Raw genomic sequence first — 22,112 nt, forward strand, 5'->3', positions numbered from 1 at the left:
GTGCACATTACAAGTTATTATTGGAGGGGTGATAGTGATGAAAATGATTACGACGATGACGAGGTGTTGTGGTGGTCCTGCCATTGTGCTCAGCCATAATAACGACACGGGCCGATGGCTTTTGCCGATGAGAGCCATCTGGGTGCCAGGCGGCGAGGACATGTGGATGTGCGGCAGCATGGAGTGGCCACGCCACCTCGACGTCTTCTCAGCCACAGGTGAGGAGGCCAACACATGGTCCCCCTACCCCTCATCGTCCCCTATCCCCACACCGCCCCCTACCCCACGCCGCCCCCCTGCCCCGCCCCCCTGCCCCCACGTCGTCCCCCTGCCCCCACGTCGTCCCCCTGCCCCCACGTCGTCCCCGAGGAGAACATGGCAGGTATCGAGTTTATGCTGTGTAACCAGGTGTGATCTCAAGAGACTAGGACATTGCCTCATTTGTCAGAGTGACCTGCTAAATGTTGGAGATATGATTAAGCGGGGTTGGACGTGTGCGCTGGGAGTGCGTGTTAGCGAGACAGGCATCGGAGTGGCCTCCATGAGTTCGGCGACCAAGGGGAAGACCAAAGATCGGACGATGCGTTACCTTGGAGGTCCGCGTGTCTTCTGCGTGGCAGCTGCAGGATCTAGCAGGGGGTAGAATGCGTTGGCAGTGAGGTGTGGTGGCGACATCGGCAGCTTTGGCCACTATGACCTCTCGATCTTGCGTTGTTAGATAACTTGTCCCATCGTTAGCGTGAGCCCCTCCGATGTCTGCGTGCGTCGCTTTCTTGTGGGGAAGCATCCTGCCTCTTATACTTGGCTTCTTTCGCGCGAATGCAGGGCAGAAGCTGCTGGTGGTGGGGAAGGAGGAGATATCGAGCATCTGCACGGTGATCGCCTTTCACCCGACGCGACCCGTGCTCGTGGCCTGCAACTCGAACGGGAAGGTGCACTTGTTTGCTGGCTAGCCCGGATCGCTGTGCCAAGATTCCGCCACTGTCAACGTGTGAGCTCGGGGACACGGAGCGATTTCCCCAATCAACATACGCCCCTTGTGTCGAGTAACCCCTGGAGAATCTGTTCTTTATGATCGGTACAAATTATAAACGAATACCGCCTGTAGAGTAATGGGGCGGATGAGACGGTGTGGACGAGATGGAGAGAGTGGGACGGGGCGAACAGGATGGGTCACCAACACAGGGCGAGCGACATGGAAGAGAATGCATCGAGTCTCACTCGGGGGTGAAGTGTAGTTGCTTCGTGCGTGTATGTCTTTGTTTTCAACGTGGAGACCATAGGTGTTGTTTTGTTGTATCTTTCCAGGGTTGCTTCCCTAAATCAGTAGTTCTCAATCTGGGTGGTACTTTTGTCCAAATCCGAGAGGTCTCCATAACAAATTGCACGGCTGTGCGTTTGATTCGTTGAGCTCGGGCTGTTCAACTTAGAAGCGTTGCTCACCCAAGATAAGCTTGCAGTTGCCGCCACGTGGAACATGTGGGCGACTTGTTTCCTTTTTAAGTTCAGCTGCTGCCGGGAGGCGGTGGCAGCTACGCCATGCGTGGTCTGCAACCGAGCACTGTGGTGGCAGCAACGAGGGCTGGCGGATCGCACAAATATTCCGGAACTCCCCTTCCCGTGGGCGTTGAGTAGTTGCTTTACCCTGGCTCGCTAGAAGAAGGCGGTACGGCCAAAATGGTGGACTCCACCTGTTCCATCTGTGTAGGATCGAGTATTTCCCCCTCACCGTGCGTGGGTTTTCTCTGGGTGCTCCGGTTTTGCCGGCTCACTTCCACATCTGCTTCCTTTGCTCGTCACGTGTTTCCTCCTCGCGCCTCTCTCTGTAGGAGAGTGACTCCTGCACAGCGGCGGTGGGCACCGTGTGTGTGTGTTCGTGAGATTGACGGTGTCTGTGCTTAACCGCAGAGTTTCCCCCATCCGTGTTAATGTCAACATCACTTTTTTTAAACGCAAAAAGCCTCCCCGTGTACATCCCGCTGCTTTGAACTACACCGAGCAAGATGTGTCCAGGGGCGTCTTGTGGCGAACGTCATTACAGTTTCGTGGCCAGTTGCATCAAACACCTCAAGTGCTTATCCCTTGAATGTGCCTGGAATTAAATCGACCGGGCGAAATTCCGTTTGGTGTTTTATGCAACGTAAGTGTTCGTCAAACGACGTGGTTAATTATATTAATATGCCCAGTGGGCATTGTTTCAAGGGGTATGGATGAAGCCTGAGGTCACAGTATAGTGAGGGCCTTTGTCGCCTTGTGTGTTAGGCAGGCACGTGCCTCTCGGCTTGCTTGGCGTGAGCGTGCGCTCGCAAACCACGAGCTGTGCACGTTCCCGAGGGCCTGGGTGCTGCACTCATTGAAGCGCGGTGGTCTTTACATGGATAAAGAGACACTGACACAAATATATTCTTAGCTCTTTCGGTAAAGTCACATTGAAGGGAAGCAATAAAATAATAAATATATAACAACAATATAATTATATATATTATTTCATTGTTTCCCTTCAACGTGACTTTACCGAAAGAGCTAAGAATATGAATTACTGCAGTCACGAAAGCTTTAAATCAAAAGACACTGACACAGTTAACTGCCGCGCTCCACTCACTTCGTGTTCACGGGTGCTGATAAGCTCCTTAACTGCTTTGCCTGGGAAGGATAATAAACTTTGCATTTTTTTTGTGGACCCTTCGCGTGTTTTCACTTAAATCTAAGAAAACCCGCTTAGCCCATCGCGAAAGCACGTCACCGCGTGTACACCCTGCCAGCCGGCCAGTGCCGGATATCGGATTGGTGCAGTGGTTTTCGTGAAAGAGTGGCACGGCCACGCAGCAGCGCGATCGCTTTTACGTGAACTGGAACACGAGCACGTGGGTGTCCAACTCTTGCCCCTGGCACATCCAGCTACGGTCTCGCGTGACCATCGGCTCCTGGAGCCCCGCGCATACATCTGTCACGCGCTCACTTTTCCCAGCCGAGTACAAATCCCCTAAACATGTATGGAGATTTCTTTAATGGACTGCTGTGCAGCTTGATTCCTTTTAGCTCAGAATCAATATGGATTTATACTGGAACAATCCGATGAGCTATAAAGCTTTTTTCACAGATATCCAGTAGCTCTTGAGCCCCGGCGAGACCACGTGGCACAGAAGGAAGGGAAGACCTGGGGCCAGGGCCCGGAGCTGACCGAGGGGTGGTCGTGGCTCGAGCTGCTTGGCACCTGCACCGGGCTGAACTCTTGGACCCCCGTGCCCTGCCCCCAGGTCATAGGACTGTACCGGAGGTCACGCATCCACGGGTACCCGACGATCCTCGGGGTGGGTTGCTGATAAAACCAGAGTAGGAGATCTAACAAAATGGGGCCTTGGAAAAGCACTCGAGGTGGTCGGGTTAGTAGACGGGCCAAGACGAGTAGCTCGTTGCCTAGTTAATTAGAGCTTGGGTCAGAGGGTGGCTAGTAATAGTGGCTAGTTGGCGATTTTGTTAGGAGTTAGGGTCAGGGGGCTAGTACTAGTGACGAGTTGGCTTATTAGGGCTACGGTCAGTGGATGGCTAGTACTCATGGCTAGTTGGAAAATTGGTTTGGGTCAGAGGGGGTTAGTAGCTACTTGGTTACGGTCAGAGGATAACTTGTGCTAGTGGCTAGTTAGGGTTAAGATCAGAAGGGGGCTGGTACTAGTGGCTAATTTTTTAGGGTTAGGGTCAGAGGGCGAGTACGAGTAGCTGGCTGACTAGTTCATTAGTATTAGTGACTGGCTAGTTGGTTCGGGCCAACGGGTGGCTTTTACTCGTGGCTAGTTGATTAGGGTCAGAGGGCGGCTCATATTAGTGACTGGTTGGCTAATTGGTTAGGGTTAGCGGGTAGCTAGTACTAGTGGCTAGATGGTTCGTGTCAAAGGGCGGCTGGCACTTTTGGCTGAATAGGGTCCGAGGGCGGCTACTACGAACGGTTAATTGGTTGGGATCAGAGGGCGGCTAGTCCTAGTGGCTAGCTGGTGACTTGGGTAGGGCCAGGGTTTGTATTCGGTTGCGTTGCTCCACCCTCAATCTGCTAAGCCGCCCTGCTCTTACCCGCGGTGTCACGTGTGGTGCTCACAGCAATCTCGGTGCGATGCAGTCTCAGCAGCCGGGGTTCGAGATTTCAGGTTTATTAAAATAACCGCAGTAAAACACGACCCAACCGCAACCAACCACAGTGCCTTGCTTGCCAGGTGTGCTGTTGTCATCCCCCCCCCCCCGCCACCGTTAAATACCTGTACAACCGTTGCCGCGTATTGAGCGAACGACGGGTCACGTCGAGTCGGTCTGTCACCGCGCGCCACCATGCTGTTGCCCCTCTCTGCATTGCACGGACATCGCGGCCACACGCAAGTTGCCGCTCGTTCAAGTGGGCTGCAACTGTGCCGCTCACGGCGCAGAGAAGCGGACACCAAACCGCGGTGGCCTCGCCACGCGGTTTGAGATCGCCGTGCGGGAAGCGGCACGGGCACCGCGTGCGCGCGCCTTTGCCACGCTCGCCGCCGCTCCTGGATAGCATTTTATTTGTTGCTAAGTTTGACCTTTTACACATGTTTCATTTTTGGACGATATATTTAATAAACATATTTAGTATTATCAATGACGTGTTAAATACTTTACTTAATGTGTGCTCAGTTATCGACAAAATATACAATCGGCAAATCAAGGAGGTGTTTTAAACGTTTTCAATCATCAAACGTATAAAGTACGCCGTTTGCGCCTACTGCATTGACAACACGAGCACGTGGCCATTGTGTCCATGTTGGATTCTGGTTGGTTAGTTCGTGCGATCGATTTCTCTGGTCTGCCAGGCACAGGCCAAGTGCAGCTAAATATCCCATGATATTCCTTGCTTTGTTTGATCATTTATACACGTTCGCTTTTCGGAAATGTATTTAACCAGACTCGTATATCCTCAATTATCAACGACAACATATTCAACACTATTGAATATGTCGGCAATAGCTGAGGCTTTACCAAATAAGTCTATTAAATATATTGCCAAAAAATTAAGCGTCTTTCAATAATCAAACGAAGCAACAAGTATTGGCCAGGTTTGCAAGGCTCCGCTGGATTCGGAAGGATCGCAGGGAGTGGCGGGGGGCACGGCGCGGCCTCTGCACCATAATCCGTGCCGTGGCGTGATCGATAATCCACGGCACCAGCGGGGGGGGGGGGCAGCGGGAGCTGAGAGTTCCCGCGCGTTGCCATGGCACCCGGTTACCCACCCGCCCCACCTCGCCTCTCCCTGCCGTGCCACCCTCGTTCCAACGCTTATGTGTAATATCGTGCCCACCTAATACTTGTCGTTAATTAGAGAGTCACGGGATGGAAAAATTCGTACGATTAGGACTGATACACAACAACAAAAAACTGGCTGTGAAAAGGAAGAGTTACAAAGCGAGAACAAAGATCAAATATAAAATAAGTTAAGTCACATCACCGTAACAGCATCGCTGCGTGACTTCGGTCACCGCCGAGAGAGAGAGTTCAGGCGAAGGCACGCTGCGTGCAGGGAGAAGCGGCAGCCAGCCGCTGGGGAAACGGGGCCCGGCGGGGCCCCTGGGTGATGAGCGGTGCACAGGGGCAGAGGGGACTTGGGGTTGCCCGCGCGGGGGACCTGTCGATCCGCACATCTCGAGGAAACCCAACGGCACGGCGCCTCCTCGCCGCTCTTCCGCGACAAAGGGATCGCGGACGCGCGAGAGCGAGCAGGGCTTTGCCTCCGAGCACGTTGCCAAGCGCGGCGCGCCGCTTCCCTGCTGGGAGGACCCCTCCATTTGCGGGCGGGCCGGCGGCGCCATTCAGCCGCCGTGGGAGTCCGCGAGGCCCGAGCGTCGCATTGATTTTGTTTAAACCGGGCGAGGGCTCGAGAGGCCAGGAACCGAGCCTCCCTAGCGCTCCCTTGGGGGCCTAATCGAGGCGGTCGCACGACTCGTCCACGCTGCCGGCCAGCGAGCGGAAGGTGGCGCCCAGTCGGCGCTGCATGGGGCAGAAGTACTCGACGTGGAACTGCGTGAACTCGGGCGTCCGCCTGAGGTCCCTCAGCAGCGCCACGTCCAGCGGCGACTCGAGCAGCACCAGCAGCAGCGGCACGGTGACCAGCACGACGGCGCACGCCGCCAGCACGGCGCGCAGGCCCGCGCGCGCCACTCGGCCGTAGCGGTCGCGGCCGGCCGTCAGCAGTGCCAGGTTGCGGTCCGTGAGCCGCGACACCTCGTCCATCTCCTCCTCCTCGGCCTCCTGCAGGGCGCTCTCGTCGAAGTCGGCCTCGCACCAGTCCGCGTCCGGTGCGGGGAACTCCCTCCCCTCCGGCGTCTCCCCGTCCTCCGTCGGCTCCTCCGATTGACTCTCGGTGTCCGGCACGGGGCGGCCACCGCCGCCGGTAGCGGTGGCCGCCGTCAGCGCCGCCCGGCCCTGACTCGGTGGCTCCTGGGTCCCAGCATGGCCCCGCTTGGCCTCCGCAGCTGGCACCTCTACCACCAGCTGCTGCTGCTGCTGCCTGCGTGCCTGGCCTTGGTGGCTGTTCTGTTGCAGATTCTGCTGCTGCTGCTGCTTTTGCGTGAGATGCTTGTGCTGCAGCTGCGCATGGTGCTGCGGGTGACGGTGAGGCTGCTGCTGGTGGTGGTTGTGCGTCCGTGCAACGTTGAGCTCCAGGCAACTGACGGAGATGCGATCGGCGGCGTCACCGTTGCGCTGGCGCGGCACTGGCGTTGAGTGGCCATCCTCGTCCGGGAAGCCCAGGTCTGAGCCACAACGGGAGAAGGGCAGGGTGCAGGCGAGTGGTGGCGCAACGGTTAGCAGACAGGCGGCCGGAAGTGGTGCTGGCCGCCCACCCCCTCGTGTGCCGTGCCGAGCTTCACAGGTGCTCGCTAACAGCACTCTCCCAAACGATCCGTAAAGGCTACACGCACAGCGGTTGGGAGGGGGGGGGTGTGTTGGTGTATGGCTGCACATGCCCACGTGTTGGTCTCCTGTGGCCGTGTGTCGGTGCGGTGCCACCGGTGCTCACCGTGCAGGAGGTAGCTCTCGGTGGCTGAATAGAGTGGCGCCACGGCGTCGCGCGAGATCGTCGGGCAGCTCATGGTCTCCACCATGCGTGACCTGCGGCCGGGGGTCAGGGGGGGTCGGAAACGGCATCGGTAGGGCGGAAATCGTAAGCCATCAAAGGGGTTCAGCCCAGTCGTGGCCCACGACCAAAACCGCTCCGAGGCCCGTAATTTTAGTTACGGCTCGGTGTAAGGTTCGGCTGAGCTGGCCAAAAAGCCATGCGCTTCACTTCAGCCAGCGCTGAGCTGTGGTGTCAGCCGCATTCAGATTTCCGAACTGAGTGTTAAGAGGCCGAGCCAGAGGCGAGTGCCGCGACTCTGAACACAGCCCCTGAGTGCACCTGATCTTCGTGATAATATTCATAATCTTGATTTGAAGCTTTCGTGACTGCAGGAATCCGAAAGAACCAAAGAGTAATATTCACAATAAAGGTATTTTTTGGGTTATACCGCATGAATATGAATGTGTCGTTAAACCCACCACCACCCGACACACCCAATCAGTGAGGTTTGGCGTGTAAACAAAACCTGCCAATTAGTTACCACTTAAACCCACAACATTTACAATATGAGTACGACCTTTCGCTGTTATATCCAGCATCATTGGGCGATCTAACTCAAAAAAACCTTTTATGAATAACATTTGTCGTGAAAGGCGACACGTTAAACTGCACCTGATCTCTTTCTATCTCGCAAGCTAAGCGAGGCTAAGCCTGGGTTAACCCCGGGGATTGTCCATGTCTTCACTTGGCTACCACTGCTCTTGTTCCCCGGTTGAATAAAGGACGATGAGATCCACCTCAGCAGCTTACAGCGAGTGGCTACACAAACGTCAAAAAGTTGCAAGTTTCAATCCTGGCTGGGAGCTGGTTAATGTGGCCCATCCTCGTCCCTCTGGGGTGGATAGAATGAGTAACCGCTTAGTGGGGGAAATCAACATGGACAATACTCGCCCCCACCATAAGAATGTGGAATTGTCACCACTGGCTCTTCAGGGCTGTAGAGGGGAAGGGGAGCAGGAGGTCACTCTGCCTCTTACTCGGGGACATCCGGCGAGCGAGAAGGCAAGAAGGTGCCCCCCCCCCCCCCCACCCTCGTATGGCGGCGTGAGTTCGCATAAACGGTTAAAAATGTCGCGTTGCCAAACAAGAGACTATGACGACGACGACAATGACCGTGAACAAGTCGCAGGAACGAGTGGAATGCGGGGAAGATGATCGCGCCCAAAGCCCCGTGGGCGCCGGGAGGGTGAGGCCCGGCCACGGTGCAGCAGCGGCGTCTCCACTCAGAAGCAGTTAAACCAGAAACCGGGGAGGAGGGGCAGCCCCCCTCCCACCTGCCCCCCTCCCACCTGCCCCCTGCTCGCCTGCCCAGTCGCCACCTGCTCGTCGATCCACCTTGACCCCCCCCCCCCCCCCCCCCGGCTCGCCCAGCTGCTCACCTGGCATCACCTGGCATCACCTGGTGTCCCTTGGCGACCGCTCCACGCCGGTGACACCACAATAATCACAACCATGGGTCTTAAATAACAATCAACAATGGGTCTTAAAGAGCCACGCCCGTGGTGGCGTGCCGGGTTCTGGATTGCCGTGCGGCAGTGGCGGCGGCGGCGATCGGTCTCCACGATCGCGTTTCGACCGCGGGGTGGGCATCGACGTCACCACACGGAGGAATTTTCCATTCGGAACTCTCGCGGCGAGCGGTGTACCACCCCGTGCGACGGGACGTGCAGATGCCTGCACGTTAGCGCGCTGCGCACGACGATCCATCCCTGCCGCACGAGTTCACTCCCTGCCAGCGATCCTCACAGACGCCACCAGTAGCTGCCGAGTGGTGTCTGAACCTGTCCTGGGAATGCATTCTAGGATAAATAATAATACTTATTATAATGTATTTATCCAGCAGAGCCACACAGTCATATGGCTCTCTTCAGGAGGGTCTGGCCAGGAAGAACCATGGGCAAGTAGGAAGGCAGCAACCACGGTGCGAGCCGGCGCTACCAACAACTGCCCAAACTGTGCGGTCCTCGACACATCAAGGTGTTCTCAGCCAATGAATTAATGAGTTGTGTTTATTATGCAAGCGGGACTAAACCGGAGCACCCAAAGGATAGCCATGCATGCAAGGGGCCAACGCTCTATCGCTGTACAGATGGAAACAGATGGCGATTAGTCCACTTGCTGTTCTGCTTTCTGGCGACCCGACCCAGGGTACGGCTCCTCCTCGACGCCTACGGGGAGTTTCACACCATCCGCGTGTGATCCACCAACCCTCGCTGCAGCCTCCACAGCGTGGGATCGCAGGCTGCCACGTGCGTAGCCACCATTGCATCGATGGCTTGGGGTCGGGGCATCCTTGACCCCTCGTACATAACCCCTGGCGTGCCGCCGCTCAGAGTCGTCATCGCCCTCTGATGTGCCTGGACACCACCGGCGCTGGGTAAAGGTCGACTACTGTCTGAACTTCCCACCCCCTGCCCCCTCCGTGTAGTTCCCTTCACAGGTGATCGCTTATGACACTTGCCCCAACTGTCGGTATGCCGAATGGTGGGTCATGGTGATGGTGGGGGACATGCGCGTGGTGGGGTTGTGAGGTGGCGGTGGTGGTGGTCACCGATTCACGATGGGCGGGTGGCGCTGGATCCGGTTGCTCGCCTCCAGGACCTCCTTGGCAACGCGGCCACTGTGGAGGGGAACACAGCACCGGAGTGAAACCAGCACAGCCGGGCAGCCTGGGCTAAATATCTGTGTTAATCAGCCCGGGGTTAAACAGGGTTAAATATCTAGTGTTAAACAGCCCGAGGTTAAACAACCAGGTGTTAAACGGTTCATTATCTGCTTTAAACATGCGAAGTTAAACAGCCTGCGGTGAAACTGGGGCTGCAAATTGCTGGGTGATCTCATCTGCTCTGCGCCCCAAGGACCGAGCGCAGCGAGCGATTCCATCTCCGTGACGGCCGTGCTCCATCTCACTGCGTGAGCCTCCCTCGCGCTGACATTTTAGGGACACATTCCTGAACTGCCAAAGCGGGGATGCAACCAAGACTGAAGGAACAAAGCAGAACTGAAATCGACACCGTTGACACAGTTCGTGAGCTCAAAAGTCCTGCGGTCCGTTCAGTACTGGGAACCACCAATTCGGCAGGAGGACGTTGAACCTCGCAGTGGTGATCAATCGGGTGTCGCTGTAGCCACGAAACCGATGATGCTACGAGAGCTATGGGCTCACTAGACGACGAGGTGGTGGATGTCACCTGAAGCGGTGCTTGCTTCGCCGGAACAGCAGGTTACTGCTGGAGACGGCGCGGATCTCGCTCGAGCGCTCCAGCCTTCACGCACGCACACAGCGTGCGGCTCTCACAGTTACCCACAACACACAGCGTGTGGCTCTCACAGTTACCCACAACACACAGCGTGCGGCTCTCACAGTTACCCACAACACACAGCGTGTGGCTCTCACAGTTACCCACAACACACAGCGTGTGGCTCTCACAGTTACCCACAACACACAGCGTGAGGCTCTCACAGTTACCCACAACACACAGCGTGTGGCTCTCACAGTTACCCATAACACACAGCGTGTGGCTCTCACAGTTACCCACAACACACGGCTCTCACAGTTACCCACAACACACAGTGTGTGGCTCTCACAGTTACCCACAACACACGGCTCTCACAGTTACCCATAACACACAGCGTGTGGCTCTCACAGTTACCCACAACACACGGCTCTCACAGTTACCCACAACACACAGTGTGTGTCTCTCACAGTTACCCACAACACACGGCTCTCACAGTTACCCACAACACACAGTGTGTAGCTCTCACAGTTACCCACAACACACAGTGTGTGGCTCTCACAGTTACCCACAACACACAGCGTGTGGCTCTCACAGTTACCCACAACACACAGCGTGTGGCTCTCAGTTACCCACAACACACAGCGTGAGGCTCTCACAGTTACCCACAACACACAGTGTGTGTCTCTCACAGTTACCTACAACACACAGCGTGTGGCTCTCACAGTTACCCACAACACACAGCGTGTGGCTCTCACAGTTACCCACAACACACAGTGTGTGTCTCTCACAGTTACCTACAACACACAGCGTGAGGCTCTCACAGTTACCCACAACACACAGTGTGGCTCTCACAGTTACCCACAACACACGGCTCTCACAGTTACCCACAACACACAGCGTGAGGCTCTCACAGTTACCCACAACACACAGTGTGTGTCTCTCACAGTTACCCACAACACACAGCGTGTGGCTCTCAGTTACCCACAACACACAGAGGCACACTCTCCCCAGCACGCGACAGCCCTAACAGACTAGGGGCAAGTGCTTTTAGTGAGCACCTTTGAAGGCAGGCACAGCACGAGAGGGGGTGGGTGGCCAGCACTACGCGCGGCCGCCTTTGTCTCCCTAGAGGTGATGTTCACACATCGCACCAGAACCGGTTCAAATAATCGTCACCGGTGTTGGCTGTGACCTCGGGATTCCGGGTTTGTAGCGCAGCGTCCTAACCGCTACACTACCGCTCCCCACATACTGCACAGTTACACACAGTTGTACATACACACAACACACGCACAGGTTATCTCAGTGACACACACACACACGTACACAAGTTTAGACAGACGGCCCACATTCATGAGCTTGCGTATTGAACCACACATGCAGACAAACACACACACACTGGCATTCATACAGGTACAACAGACACACCCACAAACACGACACACAGTGCCGCACGCACACACAATCGCATTGCTCTCAACGATCCCCCGTTGCATTCTCCAATCTATCCGTGCGGAGTTTTTAAGCCGTTTCCTCCGAGTCCTCCCGGTTCCCTCCCATGCGAAGCCGACCATTCACTGAAAATTGGCCCAACGTCCCCAATTGCAAGACCCTCTTGAGGCGAGAACGTTGAGACTCGGTGAGGCTTTCCCTGGGCAAACAAGGACCGTGAGTGTGAGTATTACACACAGAAACATGCGGCACACAAGCAGTAGGCACGCACGCACGCAAACACAAGCAAGTACACACAAGCAGGCACGCACTGTTCTGGCACACAAAGATCCCCCTGTGTGGCCTCTAGCAGACTAGTGCTGTTAAGCGAGAAGCACCTATGAAGGCCGGCAAAAGTTTAGCGGGGTGGGTGGCCAGCACCACACCCGGCCGCCTTTGTTTCCCCAGTGGCGATGTTTACACGTGGCACCAGGTACTCATTTGAGGCTGAGTCGACCTAGGGTGAGGGAGGCCCAACACCGGTTCAGATATTCGCTGAGAATATTGCTCATGCGTGGGAATCAAACTCGGGTCTCTGCTGGGTTTATAGCCGATTGCGTTGCTAGCTGCTACTCACAGCTAGCTGCTAGCTGCTCCCTATTATTCTGGCACACGCACGGACGCAAGCGCACAGACACCATGATCGCTGCTTGCGCTGCTGATCCGCTCAATGAGGCCATTGTCAGCGTGCCAGATGGGGGCAGCCTCCAGTAAATAGCAACAGCAGCGATCACGGCCCCCTCCTGCTCGCCATGCGCGCCGCACGTGTGTGCCGTGCTGGCCTTGATAGGCGATCGCTAATAGCACTTGCCCCAACAGTCTGTTAAGGCTATACGGGGGATCTTTGTCTTTGCGTTGTGTGTGTGTTGTGTGCGTGTGCGTTGTGTGTGTGTGTGGTCACATGGGCCTTAGTGGCGAAGCTATAGGGGTGCTTTGGGGGCCCGCACCCTCCTAACGCCCCCCTCTGTGTACCCTGCACTTCAATCCTTAACAACAACGACCACAACATTGTCCGCTAGTTATTTGGACCAGATGGCGGGACGAAGGCAGCAGGGCAGGTCCCGGAGGATTGCTGCGGTTTACTGCACAGCAGCAGCAGTCACTCTGGGATCTGGCAGAGGAGGGCAGAAAGCCGTCGGTGCCATCCACCATTGCCACAGCTCACCACAGCTCACCGCCGCCGCTCCCTTCTGCCAGATCCCGCAACGGCTTGCTCCATCAAAGCCCGGGACCGCCACGGTCTCCCCGTAGCAGGAGCCGTCATCGCACTGAGCGAGAAAGAAGATCAACCTTATCCCGCCCGCTCGCCCGCTCGAGGTCAACGTCCCTTCTAGCGAGAGTTGCCGAGCACCGGCCCGGAGGCTCGCGCGTGCCGGCCCTGGCTTGCGCGCGTGCGAGTGGAGGCCTCTCACTGATAGAAGGCCTGGCTGTCCACGGCGCTCCTCCAAACGTGCTTGCAGGCCGTCGGCGACGCCGCGTGGAACGGCAGCGTGAACCTCTTCTGCCGGATGGGGGAGCGAGGCAGACACAAAGGACATCCCCCGTATAGGCTTCATCAGAACGTTGGGGCGAGCGGTGTTGGCGAGTAGCGCCTATGAAGGCTGAAAAGGCACACGACTGGGGCGAGTGGCCAGCACCACACACCAAGTACTCATTTGAGGCCGAGTCTATCAAGGAGAGGCCCAGTGCCGGTTTATATAATGGTCACTGGTGTTGGTCGTGAGCGGGAACCTAACTCGGGTCCCTGCTGGGGTCGTAGTGCAGTGCGCTAACCACTGCGCCACCACTCCCCACAATTACAATGACAGGTTCACACGCAATGTTACCGGGTGCTGTGCATGGGGTCGAGGTTGGGTTTAAGCTGCTGTGGGTTTGATGACGGGTTTCAGCTCGCAGCCGAGCTTTGAATCGATTACTGTTCTGCAACTCATCGTATGCCCAGTGTAACCATATTTGGGCATGACACACACCGACTTCACACCGCCGTAATCTATCCCTGCGTATGCCAGGGATCTCGCTGCTACCGTACCGCAACGCCGGAGGCTCCGGTGGAGGCGCGAGCGCCGCTCACCTCCTTCTCAACGCAGTGCACGTGGAACGTCTTCCCTTCAAACTTCAGCTTTCGAATCTCCGACCTGGGAGGGGGACGATGGGGGGGGGGGGGGGGGAGGGGGGCGCATTAATTAAGCGGCTGCGAGGTGTCCGGGAGCTTCCGTCACGGAGTCAAGATCGGCCTCTGTGGAGGAGGCTCGTGAAGGACGCTACTGGGCAGTTGGAGGCAGTCGCCCTCCAACAACAACGGAGGGCAGAGGAGCGATGCTCACAACAACGAGCGGAGCGCCGGGCGGCTAAAATGGAGCAAGTTGTCACAGGAGGGGGCACAGCTGGTGCATTTGCAGTCATCTCAGTCAGTCAAACCATGGCACCTGGGTCTGTCCCGTGACCTGCCAGCGAGCTTTTGACATTTCACGTGGTCTCAAGGTGCACCTGGGCTGGCACGCCGTAGTTATGTCATTGTCACTTAGTTGGGAATGGCGGGGTATTGGTATTGGCAGCGGCGGTGGCAGCAGTGGTGGTGGTGGCGGCGGTGGCGGTGAGGAGGAGCGTGTGAAGCTGGTCAGGAGGTGGTGAGGAGGTGGTGAGGGGCTGGTGAGGAGGAGCGGGTGTGCGGACCAGGGCAGGAAGATGACGCGCTTGCCGTCCTGGAGGACGCTGAGGCCGGGCGGCGTGAAGCCCAGCAGCACCGGCATCCCCGTCACGTCCTGCCAGTGAGGAGCAGTGGTGAGGACAAGCGGTGAGCACGAGCGGTGAGCGAACGGCCAGCAGAGGTGAGAACAGGTGAGCATGCAGGCACGAGTTGCCAGGCACGTGTGGGCGTGTGTGCGAAAGTTGGGTGGGGGTGATCGTGTGGGGGTAACAGAGAGGCGAGTGAAAGTGTGAGCGGGTAGTGGGTAAGGAGCGGGTGAAGGGGTGGGTGAGGAGCGAGTGCGTGGGTGAGGATGTGTGCGGGAGAGAGGCGAGCGCAAGGGCGAGGATGTGTGGGTGAGGAATGCGTGGGTGAGGAGCGAGTGCGTGGGTGAGGATGTGTGCGGGAGAGAGGCGAGCCCGTGGGGAAAAGTTCAAAGTGCGCGGCGTGTAGGAGCGAGGAGGCTCGGTGTGTGAGGTCGGAGGGGAGCCTCGTGCGTGCGCGTGCTGCGAGAGAGAGAGAAGACGCACGGAAGTCGAGCGCAGTGCGGGCGACACGGCCGCGTGGGACGCGTGGCCCTGGCTCATAGCTGGCCAAACGCAGAAACGTCACCCGCAGAGGACGGGCCGCAAATATCACCCTCCCACCATCGTCTCCCTGCACGACCTCCTCCCTCGCACCACGCAAAGGGGCTCCCAGTAATCGGGGCCCACAGCAGCCGGCAGGCGGGGCCCCGGTCACACGGGTGGGTGGGTTTTGGTGGGTGGGTGAGGGGCATGCATTGGTCGTGCATGGGACAAGGGTTAAACCTGGACTCGGGAACCCTTCGTCCTTACCGGGGAACAAACACGACTTTCGAACGTCCTCTGGTGGGCAAGCACAAAGACAAATATCCCCCGTGTAGCACATAACAGAATTTTGGGGCAAGTGCTTTCGTAAGCGCCTACGAAGGCTGGCAGGGCACACGAGATGTGTGGCCAGCACCACGCCCGACCGCCTTTGTCTCCCTCGTGGCACCACACCGGGTACTAATTTTGAGCCCGAGTCGACCTAGGCGACTCGGGCTCAAAACAGGTTTGATGTTTCCAGGACCGATGAAATGGGCTCATGGACCCTATATGTCCCCTGGTCCAGAGTTAACCCAGGCCGGACTCGAAGCGGACAGGATTAGCATCAAGTCTGCCCAGAGAAAGGCAACCCCTGGGAAGGTGAGTGGTGAGCGGTGAGTGGGCACTGCGGCAGCCTCACCCGGCAGGGCTGCGGGTTGAACCCGTACGTCTCCAGCTCCTGCACCTTCTGCAGGAAGTTCTCCTCGGCCTGCGCCGGTGTCTGTCCGCTGGGGACACAGAGACAGAGAGAGAGACGCAGAGACACAGAGACACACAGAGACAAAGAGACACACAGAGACAGAGACACACAGAGACAAAGAGACACACAGAGACAAAAAGACACACAGACGCACAGAGACAGAGAGACGGAGTCACGGCAGGGGCTGTCTCTCCGTGACCGACACACACACGTGTGTGTGTGAGTGTGCGTGAGTGTGAGTGGGGAGCAGTAGTATAGCGGTTAGCGCGCTGCGCTATGGACCTGGCGACCCGGGTTCGATTCCCGCTCACGGCCAACACCAGTGACGATTTTCTGAACCTGTCCTGGGCCTCCTCTAGGTCGAATCAGCCTCAAATGAGTACCTGTGCAGTGTGTAAACATCGCCACTGGGGAGACAAAGGCGGTTGGGCGTGGTGCTGGCCACCCACCCCCTCGTGTACCGTTCCGGCCTTCATAGGTGCTCGCTAACAGCACTTGCCTCTACAGTCTGTTAAGGCTATACGGGGGATCTTTGTCTTTGTATGAATGCGTGTACGTGCATGTGCGTGTGTGCGTGTGTGCGTGCGTACGTGCGTGCGTGCGTACGTACGTGCGTGCGTACATACGTACGTGCGTGCGTGTGTACGTGCGTGTGTAGGTGCGTACGTGCGTGCGTGTGTACGTGCGTGTGTACGTGCGTGTGTACGTGCGTACGTGCGTGTGTACGTACGTGCGTACGTGCGTACATGTGCGCGTACCGGAGCTGGGTGCGGTGGAGGTGGTGTGCGTGGGTGAGGAGCGAGGGGTGAGCGGCGGGAGGCAGCAGAGCGACGCGCGCCTCACGGTCGTCCGTGCACTCCTCGGGGTCATAGTCCCCCGTCTCCGCTGAACGAGACAGCCACGTGAGGTGAGTGGTGAGGTGAGTGGTGAGGTGAGTGGTGAGGTGAGTGGTGAGGTGAGTGGTGAGGTGAGTGGTGAGGTGAGTGGTGAGGTGAGCTGATTGATGAGGTGAGCGGCGATTGATGAGGTGAGCGGCGAGTGATGAGGTGAGATGAGCAGTGAGGGTGAAGTGAGTGGGGAGCTGAGTTGTGCGGTGAGGTGAGATGAGTGATGAGGTGAGTGGTGACGTGAAATGAGTGGTGAGGTGAGTGGTGAGGTGAGTGGTGAGGTGAGTGGTGAGGTGAGTGGTGAGGTGAGTGGTGAGGTGAGTGGTGAGGTGAGTGGTGAGGTGAGCTGATTGATGAGGTGAGTGGTGATGTGAAATGAGTGGTGAGGTGAGTGGTGAGGTGAGTGGTGAGGTGAGGTGAGTGGTGAGCAGTGAGGTGAGCGGTGAGGTGAGTGGTGAGGTGAGTGGTGAGTGGTGAGGTGAGTGGTGAGGTGAGTGGTGAGCAGTGAGGTGAGGTGAGTGGTGAGCAGTGAGGTTCCTCACCCTGCAGGATGAAGGCGATGAGCCAGGCCATGTCTGCAGCTGGCGCCAGGAGGTGGCCGTGCCGCAGGTCCCGCTTGAGCTGCAGGAAGAGCAAGTACCTGCAGCACACACACACACACACAGCGCACACAATAAACACACACAGCGCACACACACACAACAGCCGCCATTCGCCACTAAGTGGCGGTCACGTCACCACGATGCTTGTGCCACGTGAAGTGTCGAACTCCCGCGGGCAGGAGGTCACGGGGCAGACCCAGGTGCCACGGGTCGACTGACTGAGATGACTGAGATGACTGGCTGATGCACCACCTGTGCCCCCTACTGTGCCAACCTGCTGTGCTTTAGCCACCCGGCGCTCCGCTCGTTGTTGTGAGCGTCGCTCCTCCGCCCTCCGTTGTTGTTGGAGGGCGACTGCCTCCAACTGCCCAGTAGCGTCCTTCACGAGCCTCCTCCACAGAGGCCGATCTTGACATGGCTGGTACCAGTCATCGGCAAGTCCACTCAGCTCCACGTCCTCCTGTACCATATCACTCCATCTCTTCTCTATAGCCTGTGCCGCGCCCGTTTAGCCCCCTCGATCCGGCCGAACAAAAACTGTTTCGGCATGCGGTGGCTGGGCATGCGGGCTACATGACCCAGCCAACGCAGCCTTGCCTGCCGGAGGAGCTCACCGATGGGACCTTGCCCAGATCTTTCAAAGATTTGTGAGCTCCTCACACAATCCAGCCTGGTTAAACCCAGGATGGATCGTACGCAGGCTAGCCTAATTGTTTCTAACCGGCGAAGATGTTCCATTAAGGGGGTCCACGTTTCGCAAGCATAGAGAAGGGAGGGAATGACCGTGGCCGAGAAGACCTGAAGCTTAGTGCGGAGCGACAGACCAGTTGGCTTCCACAAAGCGTTACGCAACCGATGAAAAGATATTGCCGCTCGACTGATTCGGAGTGAGGCCTCTGCTGTTAAACTGGAGCCGGTCATAAGCACACTGCCCAGGTATGGGAAATTCTCCACTCTCTCCACAACTGCCCCATCACCGATTGGGAGTTGTGGGGGTGGAGTGTCCGATGGTACAAAATACCCAGGCAGGTGCTTAGTTTTGGTGGGGCTGATGGTAAGGCCCCATCTCTTAGTGGCACGCTCTAGTCTCAGCAGCAGCGTCTCCAACTCCTCCTCTGAATGAGCAGCTATTACCAAATCATCGGCATACATAACGTGGTTAAGCAATAGGGAGCCATCCCTTGACCGCACCCGGGCATCAATCAGCCTCCCATTATATCTGTACCATATGGAGATTCCCCCGGTACAGCTATTGAAGGCTTTACGAACTACGTGATCAAAATAGATGTTAAATTATGTGGGAGCCAGAGGACATCTCTGTCGCACCCCAAGATGTACAGGGAATGGCTCTGACTCAGTTTTACCCGGGCCCGCTCACCATGATGAAGGTCTTTAATGATCGTGAGCAGAGGGTCAGGTACTCCAAAAGCACGAAGAACAACCCAGAGCCCAGGCCTACTGATGGTATCATAGGCCTTGACCAGGTCAATAAAGCAGAGATGTAGGTCTTGCTGGAATTCCCTACACCTCTGCTGTAGCAGACGGACAGAAAATATGGCATCTGTGCAGGACCGCCCTTTCCTGAAACCGCAATGGGGCTCCGCAAGCCTCTCCTCAGCGTGCGTGGCAAGGCGATGTTGAATAATCCTTGCCAGGACCTTTCCCAGCACACTGAGGAGTGAGATGCCCCTGTAGTTGTTACAGTCTGTGCGGTCCCCCCTCTTAAAGAGGGGGACCACCAGGGCATCCTTCCAATCCTGGGGAACCCGTCCAGTGGTCCAGACTGTTGTTATGATGTCACATAGGGCAGTCTGTGCACAAACGCCACCCTCCCTCAGCATTTCGCTTGGGAGATCATCTCTGCCCACTGCCTTTCCTGGTCTCAGACTCCGGATCGCCTTCAGTACTTCCTCAACAGATGGCACTTCAGCCAGCCACTCACAGGCGGTGACTTCTTCCAATATTTGAGGCACCGCAGCCTCAGCAGGGTCATCCTCACTTTGTGCCACGGTGTTTTCCTGGCTGAGGGATTTTCCCTCCCCCAGGACCTGACAGAAATGCTCAGCAAATCTGCAAACCTGTTCCTGGGAGTCAGAGATTGGATCACCGTTTTTCCCCCTAATGATGGTAATAGGTGTGGCGCTGCAGGTTACTTTTTTGATGGAGTTAAATAGAGATTTGTGATCCCGGGCCACTGAGGCAGACTCCATCTCCTCAGCAACCCGCGGCCACCACCCATCCTTGCAGCACCTCACGGCTCTCCGAACCTCCGAGCGAAGGCTGCGGTAAGCCTCCTCATTCTCTGACGTGGGATTCTGTAGCCGATGACAGTGGGCCTGTCGCTTTTTCTCAACCATCCTGAACACCTCCTCTGTCAGCCAGGGTCTCTAGGGAGGTCTGGACCGCGTACCCAAAGCAGCCATTGGAGCTGCATGAGTCACAGTCCTAAACCTCGCCCATTTACCCTCGACATCAGGAGGAGTGGGGGACGATGCCAACCCCAGCCGCAAGCGATGATGAAATTCTCGCTTGCAACTTTCATCAGATAACTGAGACCAGGCCACTTTAGGTTGGAATGGGGTCCTGGGTGTACACCCACCACCGGAGTGGAAGAATGGCAGGCGCATCTTACAGATGACTAGTCGATGGTCAGAGGGCAGATCAGCTCCACAGTAGGTCCTGGTGTCAAGGACATGGGCTCGCATCCACTGGTCCATCACTATGTAGTCCAGCAGATGTTCTTGCTTGGACCCGGCATGCATCCATGATGTTGTGTGGATGTGCCGATGCCGGAACAGCGTGTTGGTAATTACAAGCCCATGGACTGCACAAAAATCTAGCAGCCTCCTACCATTGTTATTGAGCTGATCTGGCCCATTCCCTCAAATCACTCCAGACCAGGTGCCAGCATCATGACCAGCTCGGGCATTCAAGTCACCCAACAAGATGACTCTATCCCGAGGGGCCACTTTAGCCAGCACCTGTGACAGGAGGTCATAGGAGGCATCTGACTCATCGGCTTTGCCTGCATCCCTCCACGGATGTTCGTCTTCAGTGGGGGCATAAGTAACCACGACCACCACTCCTCACCTCCGGTTGATGGGAAGGCGAGCCCAAAGTAGCCTGGGGCTTACAGCTTCCCACACCTCAACGCCATGCTCCCACGCCCCCTTCATTCTTTTGTTCAAAAGAAGAGCCACACCCTGTTGTTTGGCAGTCTGCTGCCCCGAGTAGAGGACTGTCCCCACCCCTCATGGTGGCAGGAGTCAGAACCGGTCCACCGGACCTCCTGAATGCCACAGAGATCCAGGCGGTACCGGTCCAGCTCCCGACAGAGGAGTGGCAGCCTCTCCTCCGCAGTGAGCGTTCGAACATTCCACGTGGCCATCCGTAGTGGCTTTTCGTTGTTTCTGGAGGAGCTCCGAGGGTAGAGATTCAATCTCCTGGCTCCGCCAATTGGGGTTTGGCCAGGAGACATCATAGTCGCCTGTCCCCCCGGGGCCTCCGGCACAAGCTTATTAGTTACATATTTCAGTCGTAGTTTAGTGGTAATTAATTGAAGGTGAAGGGGTTACCAGCCCCTCGCACCCTTCCAGAGCCCCCGTTTAGCCACTGTGGTGGACAAAGACGCCATGAGGGGAGGAGCCAATCGGAATTGGACCTCCCCCCACAGCACTGTCCACGACAGAGTTGCCCGTCCGGCACCGCGAGAAGGTAGGGGGTTGTTTTGCCACGCACACACAGCGCGCGCGCACACACACAGCGCACACACACACCGCACAGCGCGCACACACACACACAGCGCGCACAAACACACACACACACAGCGCGCACACACACACACACAGCGCGCACACACACACAGCGCGCACACACACACACACAGCGCGCACACACACACAAAGCACACGCGTGGAGCGCGTGGCGTGGAACGCGTATGTGTAGTGTGTGCGTGTGTAACGCGTGTCTATATAGTGTGCGTGTGTAGCGTGCCCGCGTGAAGCGTGTGTGTGTGTGTAACGCGTGTGTCACGTGTGTGTGTAGCATATGTGTGTAACGCGTGTGTTTGTCGTGCATGTGTGTAGCGTGTGTGTGTGTTTAGCGCGTGTGTGTGCAGCGTGCGTGCAGCATGCGTGTGTGTGTAACGCGAATATATATGTGTGTGTAGCGATTGTGTAGTGAGTGTGTGTGTAGTGTGTGTAGAGTGTGTGTGTAGCATGCGTGTGTGTAACGCGTGTATGTGTGTGTGTAGTGAGTGTGTAGTGAGTGTGTGTGTAGTGTGTGTAGAGTGTGTGAGCAGCATGCGTGTGTGTGTAACGCGTGTAGTGTGTGTGTGTAGTGAGTGTGTAGTGAGTGTGTGTGTAGAGTGCATGTGTAGAATGCGTGTGTGTGTAACGCGTGTATGTAGGTGTGTGTGTGTAGAGTGTGTGTAAAGTGTGTGTGCAGCATGTGTGTGTGTGTAACGCGTGTAGTGTGTGTGTAGTAGTGAGTGTGTAGAGTGAGTGTGTAGAGTGTGTGTGTAGAGTGTGTGTGTAACGTGTGTATGTGTGTGTGTAGTGAGTGGGGAGCGGTAGTGCGGTAGTGTAGCGGTTAGCGTGCTGCAGCTATGAACCTGGCGACCCGGATTCGATTCCCGCTCACGGCCAACACCAGTGAACCGGTCCTGGGCTTCTCCTAGGTCGGCTCAGCCTCAAATGAGTACCTGGTGCGGTGGATAAAAACATTGCCACTAGGGAGACTAAGGTGATCGGGCGTAGTGCTGGCCACCCACCCCCT

The 22,112-nt window shown here is 56.8% G+C and overlaps 2 protein-coding genes across 4 annotated transcripts in view; one reads left to right on the forward strand and one right to left on the reverse strand.

Annotated features, from left to right (window-relative positions):
* The window catches only part of WDR76 (WD repeat domain 76), a 28,012-nt gene extending 25,332 nt beyond the window's left edge, over positions 1-2,680 (forward strand). For both annotated transcript variants that reach the window (XM_032973739.2, XM_076075058.1), the window contains 2 exons: positions 94-218; positions 826-2,680. In XM_032973739.2, coding sequence (XP_032829630.1) covers positions 94-218; positions 826-953 — 253 coding nt within the window. In that variant the 3' untranslated portion in view covers positions 954-2,680. The remainder of the gene's footprint in view (positions 1-93; positions 219-825) is intronic.
* Positions 2,681-4,126: 1,446 nt separating this feature from the next.
* LOC116953592 (FERM domain-containing protein 5-like) overlaps positions 4,127-22,112 on the reverse strand; it is a 48,435-nt gene continuing 30,449 nt past the window's right edge. For both annotated transcript variants that reach the window (XM_032973928.2, XM_032973929.2), the window contains 10 exons: positions 17,277-17,374; positions 16,606-16,732; positions 15,788-15,875; positions 14,527-14,615; positions 13,925-13,988; positions 13,266-13,354; positions 10,315-10,389; positions 9,675-9,743; positions 7,025-7,116; positions 4,127-6,758 (listed from right to left, as the gene is read on the reverse strand). In XM_032973928.2, coding sequence (XP_032829819.1) covers positions 5,926-6,758; positions 7,025-7,116; positions 9,675-9,743; positions 10,315-10,389; positions 13,266-13,354; positions 13,925-13,988; positions 14,527-14,615; positions 15,788-15,875; positions 16,606-16,732; positions 17,277-17,374 — 1,624 coding nt within the window. In that variant the 3' untranslated portion in view covers positions 4,127-5,925. The remainder of the gene's footprint in view (positions 6,759-7,024; positions 7,117-9,674; positions 9,744-10,314; positions 10,390-13,265; positions 13,355-13,924; positions 13,989-14,526; positions 14,616-15,787; positions 15,876-16,605; positions 16,733-17,276; positions 17,375-22,112) is intronic.

Source organism: Petromyzon marinus, chromosome 52, assembly GCF_048934315.1.
Source record: "Petromyzon marinus isolate PM22_M1 ecotype Great Lakes invasive population chromosome 52, UKy_Petmar_22M1.pri1.0, whole genome shotgun sequence".
Taxonomy (NCBI): domain Eukaryota; kingdom Metazoa; phylum Chordata; class Hyperoartia; order Petromyzontiformes; family Petromyzontidae; genus Petromyzon; species Petromyzon marinus.